Source organism: Archocentrus centrarchus, chromosome 4, assembly GCF_007364275.1.
Source record: "Archocentrus centrarchus isolate MPI-CPG fArcCen1 chromosome 4, fArcCen1, whole genome shotgun sequence".
Classification (NCBI taxonomy): domain Eukaryota; kingdom Metazoa; phylum Chordata; class Actinopteri; order Cichliformes; family Cichlidae; genus Archocentrus; species Archocentrus centrarchus.
The window spans coordinates 13,708,841-13,728,000 of NC_044349.1; the positions used below are offsets into that span (position 1 = coordinate 13,708,841).

The 19,160-nt window shown below is 39.3% G+C and overlaps 1 protein-coding gene across 4 annotated transcripts; it reads right to left on the reverse strand.

Annotated features, from left to right (window-relative positions):
- Nucleotides 1–228: 228 nt before the first annotated feature.
- dazap1 (DAZ associated protein 1) lies at nt 229–19,160 on the reverse strand. Of its 4 annotated transcripts, none has more exons than XM_030727439.1 (14): nt 19,016–19,160; nt 17,855–17,895; nt 15,945–16,111; nt 15,411–15,476; nt 14,162–14,266; nt 13,869–13,917; nt 9,716–9,798; nt 6,607–6,754; nt 6,371–6,403; nt 5,676–5,825; nt 4,904–5,068; nt 2,655–2,747; nt 2,163–2,210; nt 229–1,104 (listed from the first exon to the last, which is right to left on the reverse strand). In XM_030727439.1, exons 1-14 carry the CDS (start codon nt 19,045–19,047, stop codon nt 932–934), a joined length of 1,353 nt encoding a protein of 450 aa, XP_030583299.1. In that variant the 5' UTR covers nt 19,048–19,160; the 3' UTR covers nt 229–931. The 4 variants fall into 4 exon arrangements, with proteins under 4 accessions (XP_030583299.1, XP_030583298.1, XP_030583300.1 ...); XM_030727438.1 differs by having other exon boundaries at nt 14,162–14,269; XM_030727440.1 differs by lacking the exon at nt 2,163–2,210 and having other exon boundaries at nt 14,162–14,269.

The window sequence follows — 19,160 nt, forward strand, 5'->3', positions numbered from 1 at the left end:
ATCTGACAGGTTTTTCTCCATTTAATCAGTTTTAGTCTGTGAAATACCAAACACAAAAAGTCAACAGTTAAACAGCCAAACATAACCTCTTCACCCTCTTCATTTGTCTGATTAATAGTCAAAAACAATCGTAAACAGGTTACAAATCCTGCTGTGACTACAAAAATGACACCAGCACTGCTTTTTACCAAAACACCAGAAGCAGACAACTGAAATCACATAGAACCATTTTATCCTTAAAACGTTTATTTTTGTAATAATTTTTCATCTTTACTTTTTGCATAAGTGCAAAAATGCACCCAAAACAGCCACCTGAGGGAAGTCTACATCTTTAAATAAAAAAAACAAGCAAAGTGTACATTTATAGTACAAAATTTTCCTTTTTAAAAAATTGCACAGTTTGTGTATAATATATATATATTCATATTCTCCATTTTAAACAAACTTTAAAGGCTCAGAAAGTAAACAAAATTCACCAAATGAAAAATAAAAACATTTTCCCTAGAATTTAAAGCTGAGGAAACTTGAGACCCTGTTTTCATTTGTGTCGACCATAAATATACATATTCATAGGCAAGTCTCTTTACATATAGTCTCTGTGCTAGTGTTTGACCAGACAAAATTATTGCAAAGTAGTTTGTTTCTACTATAAAATATGGGTTGGGGGTGGGGAATAAAAGCTTCTTTCTGCTGAATGTTCTTTAATTTATGCAAAATGAAAAAGAAAAAGAAAAAAAAAAAAAAGACAAAACACCCTTTTTAAATTTACTGGAATCCCTGTTTCACAAACTCTGTGCATTCAACATTCCTAAAGAACATCCAGAACTCCAGTTTTACGTTTTAGCAAGAACACAGATTTCCCTGACTTCTTATTTTTTTGTTTTTGAACTTTACACAGCGGTCCTGCCCGGGGTGGTGGTGATGGTCGTGGTCAGCGTCGATACGGGTGGAAGCCCTGTACGTTGTGGTTTTGCCCTCTGCCGAACGCGGTGGCGGCGGGCTGGGGAGCGGCGGCGGGCTGTGCTGTCGGGGCACCGTACGAGGCTGTTGGCTGGCTGGGGTCTGCGAAGCTGTGGCCAAAGGCTGTCAGGTCCTGACCGTACCCTGAGGTGGACGACAGACAGGAAGGAGCAGGACAGGAGGGGGGTGTTAATGTCAGGCTCTTTAGATGGTGTTTAGATGGAAGCCTTATGCCTTGAATCCTTTTACTGAATAATGTTAATAAGAAATATTTAGAGTTTCTATGTTAAGGAAAAATCCAACACTAACGTACCACTGCATTCCCAGCTGTGAGCTCAATAACGCCTCTCACATAAGAGGACACATTATGGTCCATGTTGCTCGGTCTGGGTACATTAGACATGTAGGTCCAGAGGGAATTTATTGTTTCCACAACATTCATTTACTAACTTATTTTGTTTTTTCCTTTCTTTCCTTTCTACTTATAGTGGTTATGTGCACTAGATAAACTCTGATTTGAGTAAGCAACAAAACAGGTATAGAAATGCAGTATGTGCTTGCTGAGCAATAGTGGGGAAAACAACAGTAAATTGAACTTTTCTTAAGGTTTCATGGTGGATTTTTCCAACTGCTTCTGTAATCCTTCAATGAGTCCTTTTGTGTCAAAGCCTGTCTGTGTTAAAACATACAAGGAAAGTTTCCATTTAATTTAAGCAACATTTTTAACTGGTTTCATTGAGAAAAATCAATATTTAAATTCTCTTGAAGGATAAGAGCAACTCTTATGATATTCTTCTATATATGCACACACTGGATGGCACCGTCTCCCTGCAAACACACAAGGGAACCACAGTGACTTCCCAGGGAAGGAAACCAATCTTACCAAAAATAAAAAATAAAAAAAAAAATTCAGCAGCCACCATCTAAGCAAACAGGGCTTCAAAATTTACAGTGCTGACAGTTTGTTCCACCGTGGCTAGAAACTTGCTTGTGGTGACTGGCTATTTTCCAACCCTGGTAACACCCAGTTAACAAAAGAGTGAAGGTATCAAATAGTGTTTCAGAGATAGTTATGAACTGGAATGAAAAGAGAGAAAGAAAATGGGGAAAATTCGAAAACACATTTCTTAGTAAAAGAACTGAAACAAGGAGTGATCCCAACAGGACCATGAGACAGAAGAATCAGAGAAATTGAAATTTACTGGTTTCATTGCATCCTTTAAATCTTCGTTCCTTTCTCACCCCTTTAGCTAAAATGTGGAGACAGTACATGAGAGGGATAAAAACAATGGATGAATGGACTGCTGATGCATAGAGACAACTGAACCATGAACAAATTTTCTGACAATTAGATCATCCTTTTACAACCAGCAAAGCAATGCAGACAGAGAAAGTGAACAAAAAATGGTTGGTCTTGGTATAGTAAAGCTACAGCTGCTGAGGGAAATGACACGCCTGCAGCTCAGCTTGCCAAATTTAAATTTCTTTCAAATCCACTCAGCTGTGGGGCTGGCAATAGCTGGATTTTACTATACAAGAATACACAGAGTAATTTGTATGTACATGCAAAATGTACATGCAAAATACTAAACAGAGCAAAAGAAAAGAGGCATAGAACCACGTTGCAGCTCTAAGTACTATATTACTGAACAAATGCTGCTTTTGTGGTTGGAGAAGACGATGCTGGCACCTACCTGAACTATATCCTCCCTGCTCATCCTGACCATAATTGTGAGAAGGACGCGTTGGTCCGTAGGCAGAGGGGTCCTGAGGGTAGTTACCCAAGCCTATCAGGGAGATGAGGAGACCAGGTTGACTGAACTCACATACTGCTGGCCGACTACTTTACATAGTTCCCCTCTTACTGAGCTAACAGAGCTGTACAATTATACTTATTTACTGGGTCTGCACTATGCTCCATAATGCATTTCTTTTCAGCTTCGCCTAGAAGTCAAGACACATGTATGAGCTAGCCGCTAGCACGCCTGACTTCATGCCAGCCTGGTCTCGGGAAATTTTGTGAAATGTGCATTATTCCAAAAAAATAAAAATAAAATAAAAGAATAAAAATAAAAAGATACAAGATGCATGAAATCTGAAAAATATGGGAAGAAAGCAACTAGAAACAACAAAACGAACCATTGGTATTGCATGGTGCATATTTCTAGGCTTGTTTCCCATCTTTCAAGCTGCCACTTGAAGTCTTTGTGTCACAGGTGTGTGCACTTTTCAGTTCTTTGTTTATCTTGTTTGGTTACTTGAATACCCCCCCCCCCCCCCCCCCCAGTTCTCTTAGGAAAATTACATCAAAACGGATGCTAAGAGAATTCTCCTTGGTAGTGCATTCAAGGGCATTTTAACTTCTCAATGTTACTTTTAAGCCAAGCATAACCCTAATCGAAACCAAGCTAATTTTATCTAACCGTAACAATTCGCTAATTTTACACACAACAAAATGACTTATCCAGTGTCTAAATCTTATGTGGATTTTGGGCACCACGTTTTATGCTCATTTCACAAAATCTTAGCAAGCCTCTGTTGTTTTGACCAACTGACAACCAGACAAAGTGCCTGAACAGGCAGCGGACACTAAAAAGCAAAAAGCTGGATGGAAGATAAGCACAGGCAGGAAACACTGAACAAGATGGGCACCTGTCATGACTGGCAGCACTCGCAGAACTGCTGTAGATGTGGAATTAAGCAGTTGGAAGCAGCTGGAAGCCAAGTCAGAATAAAAAACACCAGTCAGCCAAGAAACTGGATGAAAGCTATGAATGAGCATCTGACTGTTATCTGACTTGGTGCTTATGTAAGTGAATGGCTCAGTGTTGAACGAAGACAAAGACTGCTCCTTTTCCATGGATGCTGGTTAGTTTTATCTCGGTCTTTTGTTTCAGATCTGAAAACTTCCGGCCCCCATTTGTGCTCTCACCATGATCTCCGTCTCTTAATCATGCACGAGTTTACAACATGTGACTGAAGCCCCTAACTGTCTTAAATAATAGAAACTAAAAACCATTGTTTTCTACTAAAGTGGCTTGAAGAAATGTCTCATTTTCAAGGCACTGGATGCTGACTGAAATGTGGCCAACAGTTTTAACATCTCAGCCGTGTTCCAGGAAGACTAATTATGCCGGTCCAATACAATCTATAGGACAGGTTAGACAGTTCAGCAGCACCGTTCAAAGACCACAAAGATAGAAACCACAAAGTACAGCCTACAGACACATGACTAACCCCATACTCTAATATTTCTATGTATTTACAAGACAGAGTGGGAAAAAGGTCACATTTTGCAGACAAGCATGCAAAGCTCAAGTTTAATAACAATGATGAACATGTTGAAAAAATTTGATAGGTGGCTTGGCAGGTTGGACAAGTAGAATTCCAGAAACAATATTTCATTAGATAATATTGTCATACTGGTGCTCTTCTATGGTAATTGTGCCAAGTCCAGGAGAAGAAGCCAGCAAAGTCATCAACGGGGGAGGAGCCTGAACCAAATCAAATGTTTTGTACTTTCAGAGTAAGTCAAAATAAAATAAAAACAAATAGAAAACAACAAACATCGCAAGACAGGATGATCTAATTCAAACCTACCAAGACCTACCAATCTTTTTATCAATCCAAGGCCCCGCTGAAAAAAACTCAACTGAAATGACTGCTGAGGACTCCTGGATATGGTGAAACTTCAGCAGTATCTTCTCGGCAGAGCCAGAGGGGTTCATGTATGCAGAAAGCATGTATGCATGTGTAGCTGTTCAAGCTAAATGGTACCATCAGCAAGCTTCTGCTTGTCTAAGGGGAATATCCATTAACCTAAAAAGGGTGTAGCGGCACCCAGTAAAATAAACAGGGAGACGGGCAGGTCTGAGAGGTAAAGAAAAGTCAAATGGGAGAGAAAAGGGGCAGCATCCTTCTTTATGCACAATGCTCGTCTTACCATACTGGCTATAAGGAAAGTCGGGCTGCCCAGTGGGAGCTTTGCTCAAATCCTGAGTTGGTGTGGTGGCGGGTGCAAAGCCCAGCGGTGCAGTTCCTGGAGTCGTGGGTGGAGGAGGAACCTGTGGAGCATACTGGTCTGCTTGAGGTGTGCCAAAACTGTAACCTGTCAAAGAGAAAGGATTTCCCTAATCATTTTCTAGAGTCGCCTTTTCATTTTGTACCATTTGTGTACAAAATCTCAAAGGAGCAAAAACTGGTTCAGCAGAGGATTTCTGACACCATTACCACATCACAAAGACTGCTACTAGTAAAGGTATTAACCCTTTCTTCACCAAATATCACTATCTTACAGTTTAAACTTATACCACCTTATAAGTGGTATAAAAATCAAAGTGCTGTGTAGCCAATATGCATCTTTAATAAATATCAACTGCCAGATCAAACTGTGAATACCAGTCTGCCAGCACACTGTTTTTCTGAAATTTTATCTGTGATTTACACAATGTCAGCTTGTTTCACCTGTCAGTTTAAACAAAAACTCACAAGCCTTCATAAAATTCAGGGTGTCTGCAAGCCATGATGTCCATATCTGATAAGACATGGACAGTAAAGCTACATTAAAAACCCCAGTTTCAATTAACACCCGCCCCACACACATGATTTTATACAACACTTTAAAAAGAAATAGTATTCACTATCTGCCGACTTATATACATTACAATCAACATTTTATAGTGTGAAAGCACACTGACTAAATTAGTATGACTGACCAAACTGAGGTGCGGTGCTGTAGCCCTGCTGAGGGTAGCCCTGAGGTGCAGCGAAGCCGCCCGCCGGGGTCGTGACCAGGAATGCATTGAAGGGTGATGGAGGCTGCGCAGGGGTTCCTCGCCCTGCTGACAACGGAGGTCCATACCCGCCTACCCCAACACAGAATAACAAAGACTACTAAGACTTAAGCACAATGATAAGATGAATATGAATTGCATCAAACTGAATTCCTCATCATCTCTGATTAACAGAAAGTGTTGACAGACAAGTTGTTTAAAGACTGAAGCTGCAGAGCACTATCTGAAACTGTAGTATCTTGCAAGCAAGCACAGAGCTGACAATGCAGTGAGTGCTGCAGGTTTGACCCGGAGGTGGTGATATGAAGCCGAGCCTGACCAATAGCAGAGGGAGGCCCGGAATCCATTCAATTCTGCCATCTGTCTCGAGCAGCAAATTATCAGCAGCCTCAGCCTTTATGAATCAGTGATAACATGTACTGTTAACTGTCATCAGTCCATGGGCCACACCGTGTGCAAAGCTTGTTCTGTCACACAAGCGTTTTTAGATAAGCATATGATCACAAGGCAAAGACACATGTATCTGCAATCTAACAGTTACACAACATACAAGAAACTCACAAAAATACCAAAAGGAAGACAGTTTGTGTGTTGTCAAGTGGAGGACTAACACCTACCTATGGGCTGGCCAGTAGTTGACACCCACACTCCTTTAGAAAGGGAAAAAAAAAAAAAAGATAAAGACTGAGGATAATTCAGATGCATGAAACATAAAATGTTAAGTATTCAAACCGATGCACATGGATACAAAGTTAATGTTTGAGCAGAAGATTTAACACATTTAAACTGTTACTGCATGTTTTCCTCTGAACAGAGCTTCTCTTGCTCTGCTCTAGGACTTGTTCCCACTCACCCTGTGGCCCATAAGGCTGTTGCCAGCCCTGGGCAGGCTGTGCTGTCCAACCATTAGCTGCACTCAAGATGCCCCTGGGTGCCCACTGGCCAGGGCCAAGCTGGCCAGGAGCTTTGCTGTCACGAGGTTCAGCCTTCTTTACTTCCACCTGGACAAAGGACAAGGAGGGCACATTTGGCAACACCAGTAAAAAGTCCATGAAGCCCTTCACCTAGACAGACCTGTCCTACCACTGATACTTAATCTCAACAATTTGGGCCAGTTTGAAATATTTTACTTTATGTTTATTTAATTTATGTGGGCCAGCTATATAAATTAATATTACTGTGTAGCCAGAAGGGCTGTATGGCTATGTGTCTCAGGTACTCAGTGCTAATCAGGAATTTCACTGGCCAAAATTACAGACCTAAGACTTAAATGATCCAAAATTTGAAATGTACCTGAGAAACATAGATGTCTGTCTTTCTTTGTCATTAGCTGCCCTATATAAAATAAAGACTTCTAATGGAAGGTCATGACTTACCTTTCTCCAGCTAACGCTTACAGAGAATTTCATTTTTATTTTGTTTGGAATAAGTTTTAAGGGGAAATGGATGTAGATCGGTATCTCAGTTCTAACAGAATATAAGGTAAACATGCAGAAAGTACAAATGAACAGTCTTTTTAATTCAATCTAAATCTGAATCTTCATACTGTGTCAAAAGTGAGAAAATTGCTTTCAAACCAAATTCCATCGATTGTCAATAATGGTGACAAATCCTTTCTTTATTTTTGATTAAAAAGACATAAAACCCACTTTTTGTTTTATTTAATTTTTATATATTAGTTAATATTTAGAACTAAAATAATTGAGTCATTTTGAGCCAAGTATAAATGTGTTGACCCAATAACAAAACTTTCCTGTCTATAACTAGGCAAAGCTGCCAGCACTTAACCAGAGCAAAGAAACAGGCTGAGACTAAGGGGGAGTCACCCATAAATAGACTGAGAGGTTGAGTTATTGGGGTCACCTTGCGGGAGGAAAACGAATTGCAAATTCTTCCCCCGCTTTAAGGTGTTACCACCTTCGCCAGCCTCCCCTCTTCCTTCTCTGTCGACCTAATTACATGCACATGTTTCTGGCAGTGGCCTCGCCGCCGTCGGCGGTTACCTGAGCACTTTCTCCCGTGGGCATCTCAGCTACGAGTGATGGATACCATGACTTCTGTACAGTCCCCAACAGCAGAATTGGGATTTGTTCCACAGTTTGATGTGCTCCAATTTCTAATTTTGTAACTCATATCTCCCAGCCTCCCTCAAGTCCCAGCGTAAGGTAATGTCAAGTCAAGAACAATGGATTAAGTTGAGCCCCTAATCCTACAGGAAATGAGGGCAAAGCCAAGGGGAGCAGGTACCAGTGGAGAGTATACGGGTTGGGCTGAACGATTTACTGAGGAAAATTGGATTCAGCTCATCTTTTTAATGTAATAATCAGTGACATCTGAATAAAAATCTGTTGCCATTCTAAACTGGTGAATAACAAAATCCAGTTCAAGGAAGCATTTAAAATTTCCTGGTAGGTATTTTCTGGAAAAAAAATAACTGGCAGTTAATAGAACCGACTTAATGGTTTGATGAGTGGTTTAAGGTATTGACAACAAACTGATGACTCAAGCTGAGGTCTTTGTGATTGCCACTCTGAATTGGGTAAAGACACTTTACAGCCATCCCTCCACTGTTAAATAAAAAAAAACACAAAAAGCCCCCAAATACTTAACAAATGGACCACCTACATAAAATCAACCACAACAAGAAAAATATCTAAGAAAGGAGACACACAGAAGTACCCCTAAAAATATTTTAATATACATAACAAAACATGCATAAAGGACTTATATGCGTTAACTACTGCAGACTGACCTTGAAACAACTTGCGCAGTAACAGGATATGCATAATGGTAGATTAGAGTGGATGTAACTCTACTGCGATCATTTTCTCATGCCCACAACTCATTACTATCTGCATGGAGGGCAAGGAGGAGGCTGTTTTCAGTTACGGTCTCTGCAGGGTGGTTTAAAAGCTCCTAAACACATACCAACGCTCTTGGGGAACAAACTGAAGGGGGTTTTAAAAATGCAGTTTAAACCCAAGTCAATGTCTTTTTGCTTGGTTTTACTCAGATCACAATAGTACAATCTAAGGAGTGGCAGCAGGTTAAGAGCTGTGCTTAAATATTACACCACAATGGATGTATTGTTATTTTTACTGGACGGACAGCCTACCTGACACTATCTGAATTGACTCTGTGCAGTAAACCTCATCCATCTGGTGCACACACTGAGTTAAAGCAAACACTATGAAGTGGTATGCAAATACCACCATCTCATCCTATGCAGTTTAGACAGACCTTCATTTGTTAGATTTAGAGCCCTGACAGACACAGTATGGAGATTCTTCAACTGAGGTCACTGAGTTGAGCTTTTCTTTAACGTTTCAAAAAAGAAAAACAAAGAAAATAAAAACATGTTGACATGTAAGTGACCTGCCAACAAAACATCAGAAAACAACAACAAAAAAAAAAAAAAAAAAAAAAAAACCAGGAAAAAAAAACAAAAAAAAAAACAGAAGTGACTGGACCAATCCTTTAGGTGATTTAAAATGTGAAAAATCCTGTTGGATTTAAAGCCTTAATTTAATTAATTTGGTTTCAATTTTAGCACATCAAAAACCAGAAAATAAATATATAGAAATAAATAGAAAATATCATAACTTTTATTTACTGAGTACAATCTAACATGCTTGAGACACCCTAAAGGAGTGGTCAGTTTAAACAAAGCCTTGGGCGACAATTTAAACTGTAATAACAGCAAGAGAAGGATGAGTGTTTTTAGAAACCATGAAAGCATAAGTCTGTAAAAGGCATGCAATGTAATGAAAAAAAAATTGTGTAAATCAGATTAGCAGCCTGATAAATTTAAGATATTAGAGGCTTAATGATGCTGCATTCACAAATAGGGAGCCACTAGAAAATTAGCTTTAAGCAATGAAACAGCATCATAGTATAGTTCCCGCTCTGTCGCCCAAGCCTCAGTATGATCTTAAGGGTAAAATAAAACTACAACTACACACTTTTTTGCCCATGATGTCGTGAAAATGCATGTTGACAGCCTGGTCCACTGATTGTTCGGCCTCGAAAGTAATAAATCCAAAACCTAGCCAACGACCAAGAGTGAATCAAGGTAGCAGGGGGTTGTGACAACACAAGATGAAGAACAGTATTGGGCTTCAGCAGAGTGAGGATCCGTCAAGACTGAGCAAGAGGCTCCTGGGGTTCGGATGATGTCGCAGACAATACAAATCCAAGACTAACTCCTGGGGAATTAAAGGAAACTTTACTGTGCAGAGAAACTTTTGGTGAAGATTAATAATGGAGTGCTTAAATGTTAAACATGAAGGGTGACAGGTTTGATTTAAAGTGAAATGTCACATAAAAAGGTCAAACATGTAGCTGATCCATTCCAATTGAGCCAATATTGCATGGAATTACTTCATGCTGTTTCATCCAAACCCCACCTTGATCTGTCCCTTGGTATATTGCTGTGGAGCACACACTCGCAACAGCCATTGTTAATGCATCACAAAAATATGGAGAAACACAAACTGTAGAATGCCTAAAGCTTTCTCCAAGCTTTCCCAAATTCTGTATTTTACTTTTGAGTCAGCCAGGATAAGCCTAAAATGGACGATTAAAATATTGCTCACAACGGTAACACAAAGATATAGGCCACACTGGTCTTCCACACTGATGAGCTGAAGTTTTGTTCAAGAGTTTTCACGGGGAATACACAAAGTGCATCAACAAGTTCGACAACTTTTTGCCCATGCCAGATGTTCGGTAAACTATTTCATCTGATGGATCTGTAAGACAACCCTGCAGAGCTAACAAGCTGCTGTGATCTACTTTCAATCTGATTAACTTTCAGCTGTGGCAGAACTGGGTTGGGTGCGCATCTCTACTTGGGGACCTAACCTGAATCCAATTAAATGTCCTACAAGACAACCGAGATTTTAGAGACCTCTAGTCCCATGCCAAACATTCCCAAGCCTCATGCTCTACTGCTATTAATAACATCTGTCAATGACCCGTCCCCCAACCTAAATTTAAAACCAAGTTGGCCCATTAAAGGTTTTGACATACGTGTCATTCAAATTGAAAGTGTAAGGATTTTACCCAATCTAAAATATCAGCTAACTGACTGCAGACTGTTTCCAAGACTACTAGAGAAGTAGTAGAAGTAGTAAAGAATTTAACAATATCAAATTATTGGCTTACCAGTATATAGAAGATTTAACAGCAACATTTTTATTTATTTTAAAGTGATAGATTTTTAATGCAGAAATGTCACAAATATACAAGGAGTCAAATATTTTCTTGTTTTCTAACTTTGCGTGTAAATTTTATATTACAAATTTGTGTTTTTTGGAAATATGGAAATGATATAGTAAATGAATGAGTATTACTGTACCTGTAATCAGTTAGTCAGGGTTTTTCCAAAGTCATACATAAGCAAGATTGGTCCACACAGAGTCTGTGTTTAAATAATTCTTTACAAATGCTTATGTCCATATAAAATCCTTTATATGCGGGACAAACCCTGTTATTCCTTTCATAATTTATGCTGCAACATCATCTGATCACAATGATTTCTTTATTTGCTCTTAAATGAACACAATGAAACCATCAGTAAGCCATCTGCCAAATAACTCAAACTGTCTTCCTTAAGCCCCTGATGCAGCTTTGTGTACACCTCATTTTCTACCAAGTTTTTTTTTTTTTAAATGTAAAAAATAAAATAAAATAAAATAAAAAAAAATTGGGTGCATTTATGTTTGGCCTGTACCTCTGTGCTACCCGTCAATACACAGTAACCTAAAGGAGAAAAGACAAATCTTAAGAGACACCGTTAATCACATTCAAACCATTCACAAGAAGAAGGGGGACAGAAGAAAGAAAAATAGAAAGGGCTTACTTACAAAAATACTTAACTGTCTACATATGGGAAAACACATACTATGCCATTTAAGATACATGTATCAGTTACTTCTAAATCAAGGTAAAGAAAACTTATTCCAATGATCAGCATCTAATGGTTTTAGTAAAAGAAAGTGTTTATACTATTAAAGATTACGTAATGGTTGTTACTTGTGCAATACATTGTGTTAAAATCCAATGGCAAACTATTCTGGGTTTTTCCCAACAGAGAGTGAATAGTGAGTGTTTTTTTTTTTTTGGGGGGGGGGGGGGGTGCACGCATGTTGTGGGTCAGTGACCACTTCATCGTTTCTATGTAGGACAAATGCAGATGAAACAGCTGTGACTGTAGCTCGGTGGGCAGAGCCTAACACCATCACCGCCGGTGGCACGGGTCTGATTCCCAGTGAGGCCATCCATGCTAAAAGTGTCGGCACATGTCACACACTCATGATACATTTATGACTTAACTGGACAAACATAAAAGGACCTTTCTGAAGTTCAAAATTAGGTCTGAAAAGTTCTGAAGAGTCAAAGGGAAATAAAACGGTTTAAAATTATTCCATTGTTCTCCAGATAACAGGCTGCAACCAGCCTCTTTGAAGGACAACCCCCCCCTTCACACACTCAAAGTGTGCTCAATACGCCAGTTGTATGGTGTGATTAAGTACTGTGTTTTTCAGAGCACCTATTTTTCCTGCAGCATGTCTTCTTTTCAGTTGGTTAGTTTTACTTTGTTTCCACTTTTTAATACCTTTCCCAATAACTACCCAAACTTCCCAATCTAGTGGGGACATTTTTAGTAAAGAAAAACAAAATAAAACGTGGGATCTCTTGTAGTTTTATTTAATGCTGATTAATTGTGGTTTTCTTTTTTTTTTTTTTTTTTTTTTTTAAAGACTGGTTATTATTAATACCTGATCAAATTTTGTTTACCAAACAATCACCTCAGTAATTTTTAAAGAAAACAAAGCAAAATGCACTACACATGGAATGTGGTAAGTAAGTTTTAGTAAAACTGTTGTAGCTTTTTCAAAAATTTCATTTTTCAATAATACTGGGCAGGTTAACTGACAATCATGTTACATTTGATTGGTTACGGCCAGCAATAGCTACAAAACAAACAAAACATTTGATACAAAAAAAAAAAAAAGCCAGTGTCAATATTTGTTTTAAGGTGGATTTGTTATAACCGTCTTCATGTTTCTCCTAAAAAACAAACACTCAACATTAAACAGTTCTTAGGTGTGTTTATTCCTCCTGTTCACACTCCCTGTGAAGAGATCTCTGCTTATACACTGAGTATCACAGTATCAGACTGCAGTCTCACACACTGAAAGATACCAACTGTTTGACTTCTTTAGACTGCTGAAGTTTTAAGTTAGCTACAAATAAATAAGGACTGTGGGCTTTGCCTCCCATCTCTTAAATGGGAGGAGACTCAGACAGGTGAATATGACCAAGAGGAATTATTACACCAAGAAACAGCTCCCTAATTTTAGAAATAGGCACCCAACTATTGTTTAGAGACTAATGCTTTACGTTAGATGTTAATGAACTAGTGACTCATGAGGGCTGCTATGTGCACCATTAACTGGGATAATAAATAGTTATAACTGCTCCAAATCCAAAACTCTACAGATAAAACAGAATTAATAAGAACTGACAGAGCTGTGTACAGTATAGAGCTCATTAATGTGCTCTTACCACATCAGCCAGCATTTTAACCCATATACTTATCTGAAAAACTTTAATATACCCAGTTTACATTCTGAGACTAATGTTTTCTTTTCTGAAAACAAAATATCTGACAGAGTAGAAATGAGTCAACTGAACAGACTCATGAAGTCCCATGAGGTCAAAAGGGACACTTCAAATCAAAGCCTAAATATTCTATACAAAATCCAGATGTTTCCAATGTAATAATGTAACGCAAGCTGAGCTGCAATTTTAAAATCCCAACTACTGCATTATTATGTTGTAAAAAATTATTACCTTCATTCATCTTCAGGAATTAATGTTTTGTTTCGTTTTTTTCAGTTCATACAGACAGTAGTGACCTTCTATGGGTTCCATTTAATGTTTGTATTTACCAGACACAAAATTCCTGTTGCAGTGCATTAACTAGATGAAATCGCTGGGGCTAAATGGGACTTTTTTTTTTTTCCTCTTTGGGCCAGAATAGTTTGTCATTAGATTTAATATGGTAAGGTATGGAGAGGGGAGGGAAAGGACAGGATCAGCTTTTACCTCGGGGCCTCTGCTTCTCCGCATCATAGATCATTACCACCTCTGTGACCTTGAATGGGACAAAGGGAAATAGTGGCTCCATTTAGAAAACTGGACAGGGTCCTTTCTTATTCCAATTAAATATTTCTACTCAATTTGGACAAATAATTCATTGTCCTATTGTATCTTGTCCCATATATTTTTATACTGAATTGACCCTTTTATATGTACTGACCCTGTTCAATGTCACATCCATTCAAGCACTCTTAATGACAGTATGAACTGACTTGTATTATGCACTTGGCAATACTCACCACTCCAAATCTATTGAAATAGTCCCTGAGTTCAGGCTCGCCGCAGTTATGGGGGATTCCACCTACAAATATCTTCTTTGATTTATTGCTATCAGCTTTGCTGCCCTTCTGAAAAAAAACAGGGAGTGTATGGATTTCAATGTCTCTTACAGGATCACTCTGGGAAGGGGCCAGTTAGCCATCATCTATTCAGACAGTGCAGAAGAAATTAGGTTCTCCTCTTGCCCTGGGGTATAATTCTTAACATGTCATGTCAATGCAAAGACTAGTCTCCACAGATCAGAGAACACGGTTTCTTCCACTTACTCTCAACCACTAAGCATTTCACCATTGCTGTGCTCTGCACTTACGCCGTAAGGGCTAGAGGCTGTTTACAACAACAATGATTTCTAACAATTACATCTTGTGTTTACTTAGTAAAACATTCAGTACCAGCTCCATGACTTTAAGCCAGTGAAAATGGTTCCAGCAGCAAGCAAAGAGTCTCATTTATAAAAGCTTCTGACACACAGTCTGCTTACAGCCAAATATGTGACTTATGAAAACGTTATATTGACAGCAAAGATGCAAAACTAAAGTCTCTGCTGCCCAAAGGGACAAAATGACTATAATAGGTCTGCAGGGGCTTGATAAGCATTGTTGATCGACCCACAAATTATCCAAGTTGGAGCAGCGATTTCTGCCCTTCAGAAAATTTGTTGCTGAGAGCAATGCACCACATTAGCCAATTGATGTTCAACCCATCCTTAGTTTTCCCATTTTACCTCGATGTGTGAGGGCAGTTACAAGAACATCACATTTCAGATAAGAAAGCTAGAAGTTAATGGAAATACGCTACTATACTTTCGCCATTTAGTGTGGTTATATAGGCATCTTTATATTTTGTATTATATTATACTTCAATTTCAAATAAATGGAAGCTGCACCACAGAGTGGCTGATACTGCTCTGCAGTCCCTTAGGAAGAAATCGAGGTTGACAGAAGTCACAGAATGTTTAATGTTTCTGTGATTTATCAAAAGCTCAAACTAATAATTCTCAAAAAGGTATGTGCATTTGTCACAATGGAAAAAAAAAAAAAATCCATGTGTTCTGAAGAAAAAAAAAATTTAAATGCTCAAGGTCTTCTCATCAAAACAAGCTACAGCCTAGCTCCAGAAGAGGAGGGGAAGGAGAGACTGGTGGTTTGAGCTTTATTCCAGCAGAAACATCTAGCCTAGCATCTCCAGTAGAAATCAGATTCCTCTTACCCAGCCCTCCTTGGTTCGAGACTTTTCAGGCTGCATTCCTCTGGGAGTACATGGCTTCGGGTCAATCTAACAACAGAGAAAGAGTTTTCCATTACCCTAAAATAAAGGCACCTTCAAATGCTCTTCACTGTATCTCTTCAGCACATTGTACAGAGATATGTGGCCAATAAAATGCTACGCCCCTCACTGCCTCTACACAAAGCGAGAGGCAAAACTTTATTCAAATAAAGCAGATTCAACGCACTGGCGAGAAACCCATCCTAAATGCCAATTTTACTCATTTGAACAGGTAACTCTTGTTACGCAAACTAATGTCAGTCTTTCCAAAACGCATCATCTGTACTAATTGTTTCACGCATGCACAGCCCAAAGAAAACCTGTCCTTCCCCGCATATAACTTCTAACTGCTGTGGATGATGAAATACAATATGAAGTTTTGTTTTTTTTTTTTTTCCCACAGTCTGCTCACAGAAAGCACAGGCAGATTACTGCCTCTGATTTAACCATCTGGTCTTTTGATTTTAAAATACTTACATTTCTTCCATCGAGATTATGTGGCTTTGTCTCCAGCACTGTCCGTACACAATTGGGGTCTTTGAACTTAACAAAGCCAAAGCCTCGCGACTGATTTGTAGTTTTGTCCTTCATGATGACACAATCTACTACTTCCCCGTACTGTGAGAAGTAGTTTCTCAGTGTTTCTGAGAAAAGAGGAGAAACACAGCAAATTGAGCCACAGCAGTTTTCTTCATGAACAGAAAGAGGTGCAGTCATTATTTAAATATTGCATGCTCTCTTTATGATAAATGACATCATTTAAATAGCTGTGACACTCCTGCCTTCTCTAAACCTGCAACTGGGACCAAAACATGTGCATACTACTCTAGAAAATTATACTGGGAACACTAAAAGGTGTTTAGTAACCTTTATTAAAACACATTACAGTAAGTCGCACATTGAAACTTCTCGAGAGCAAATGAAGCACTGACCCACTGTCATCTTGCATTGCACTAAATATACAACCAACAAATGTACGGCCCGCACACGCCCACAGAGGCAAGACTAGCAAGGCGTGCAAGTTTGAACAAATGAGGAGTCGCATTGGACAGAGAGTTACCGTAATTGCTTTTTCTCATTGCTGAGAAGCCCTGAGGCATCACCGTAGAAACAAGCTCAGAGTTACGTAGCCCTGTGGTTCAGTGCTGGTAGCACAGACAAGCACCCGTGCAATGTTACACAATGGCCAATCGAGCATGAGCCGGTGCAGGGCTTTAAACAAACTAGATAATCTCCGGCTCGGACTGAATGAGAGGACAGTGTAAACACAGGACCAATGTAGATGCTAAATGTAGTGTTTCCAATTTACAGCTGACTATCAGTTATGACTTTTGATGTTCTTTTCACACTGCATTATAACACTACACATATATCTAAAAAAAATGCAATAAGCAGACCATCAAGGACACAGAGTGGAAGACCCATCTAAAGCCACTTAACTTATTTGCTTGAATATATGTAAAATTAAAGACTCAAAAAGGACAGTTTTAATTAAGTCATAATAAAGCGAGAAGATTACCATGTCTACTTTTACATTCCTTTTATTTATAAAGACACAAAGCACATTAACCACCACTGAGATTTCAACAACCTGATTTAATATCTAATAAATTCTGCTATAAACAGTGAAGCTGTACATCTTTATCCTGTCAAGCCTAGGTCACATGATGTCAAAATACCGATAATATCATACAAAACTTGTTATTATCTGTAATTTTGGTTACTGTGACAGTGCTACTTAGTCTGCTGCTAGATACTTAAAGCTAAGGACTAATTAAAATGATACACGGGCCTTAGTACAGACACCAAAACGGTGCTCATAACAACAGAAATAAGCAATTCTACACTGACAGGTTGTGTTTTACAAAAAAATACAAATAAATAAATAAAAATTAGCCTTGCTTTCAATTCCGCATTGAATAAATTGGCATGATATTTAGTTCTGCCATTAATATTAGTTACATATTTTTGACCCTTTAACTGTATTCTCTTAACTATCATAAGGATATCTTTACTGAGCCCTGTAGGGAACTCACATGAAATATTAGGAGCAAATGCAGCACCCTGGGAACAACTTCAGGTGACTCAATGACAGGTTAATAACTGTATGAAAGCACCATTTGTCACTGTCAATATATCATCACAATACTTATATCAAAACAAGATTTTATTTCATTATCACTTGGATTCACCCTGTGTATTGCTGCAACTTGTGACCTGATTTGTATGCTATATTAACAACTAATTTCCAATAAGCTACCAGACAGAATCTCCAGAAAAAAAATGTAAACAGTGATGTGGAGAAAGGTTTACATTCTTTTAAAACAAACAAAAAAACACTGAAGTAAAAAAAAAAAAGCCTTCACAAGTTAAACCATGTGACATACCTTGTGTGGTACTCCAGTCCAATCCACCAACAAAAAGTTTCCTGAAAGTAGATGTGACCATCAAATCAGCACTGATCATCACTTTGAGTCAGACTAAACGATAATCTGCAAATCATCATGACAAAGTCATACATGAAAGGCATGATTAAAAAAAAAAAAACCTCCCTTGCACTGACTGAAAGCAGAGGCAGAGCTGATTAAACAGCCAAGAACACAGATATTACACAACATCAGGGAAGCCTGCTACCAATGCAGCATCTGGTTATATCCACACTACAGCTACAGTTAAAATGTCCGTATGTAGTGTGACTCATGTTGAGGTCCGGTCCTTGCCATGGATGTCACTTTGGTTGTCTAAGACTCAAGGCAATGGCCTCGAAAATAAAGGGCTTTTTATGAACCTCCTGCCACGTAAGTTACCCCAGTACAGAGCCGTGGCGTTTAGCAGGCTAACACACACTGAGTCCCGAAGGCACGGCAGTTGGTGTCTTATCACCCTTCAGCTCTGAAACCCGTATTTTCCTCTCTGAGAGGAGCGGAGATGAGCGGCTGCTCGGCTCTCCGCATGCGGACCAGTGAACTCCAACGATGCCTCCATGACTGGAAGTTCAGCGGCAGTTTAAACGGCACTACTATCGATAAGAGGCTAGCGAGTTCCTTAATGTGTGCCTGAGATCACTGCTGAAAACCTATAAATGACAAATGCAACGACCGTGGGAATTGTGAAGGCTGGGTACATACGAGGATGCTCCAACCTCCAGCAGTGCCCGCTAAATGTCCTCGCACCGACGAAGTCAAGAACGGAGACTTTCGCCTCGCTGGCAAGCGTTAGCTCAACTAGCTCAGTTGCTTGGAGCTAACTGAAAACAACATAGAAATAAGTAGTTACGCTTCCGTGCACTCCTTTGACAAGTTGTAGCACTTCACACAAAAGTGGTAAATTTATCCATGAGCTGCGGCACCAACAATTGAGCTACTCTGCAGATTAGTTTCACTTTTTTGGCCGTCTTTCCTGAGGCTAGCGACTTCGCTAAGTTACTAAGGCTAGCTTAGCCTGCTAGCTAACATTAGCTGTCAAATGACAGCTTGACAACACAGTGCGCTAACATTAAGCCACAAAGCGACTCGCGGTTTAGTGTGGATACTGTGGACGGATCTTACCCGACTTCATCTCCGACTAAGTTGTTGTTCATTTCTGAGACTAAAGCGGGGGGACTGCGGGAGCTGTGACCGGCTTATTGCTTCAGTGCTGCCCCTCTCAGACTGAGAGCGGAGGAAGGTCACTCCGCTTTTTGGTTCAAACTGC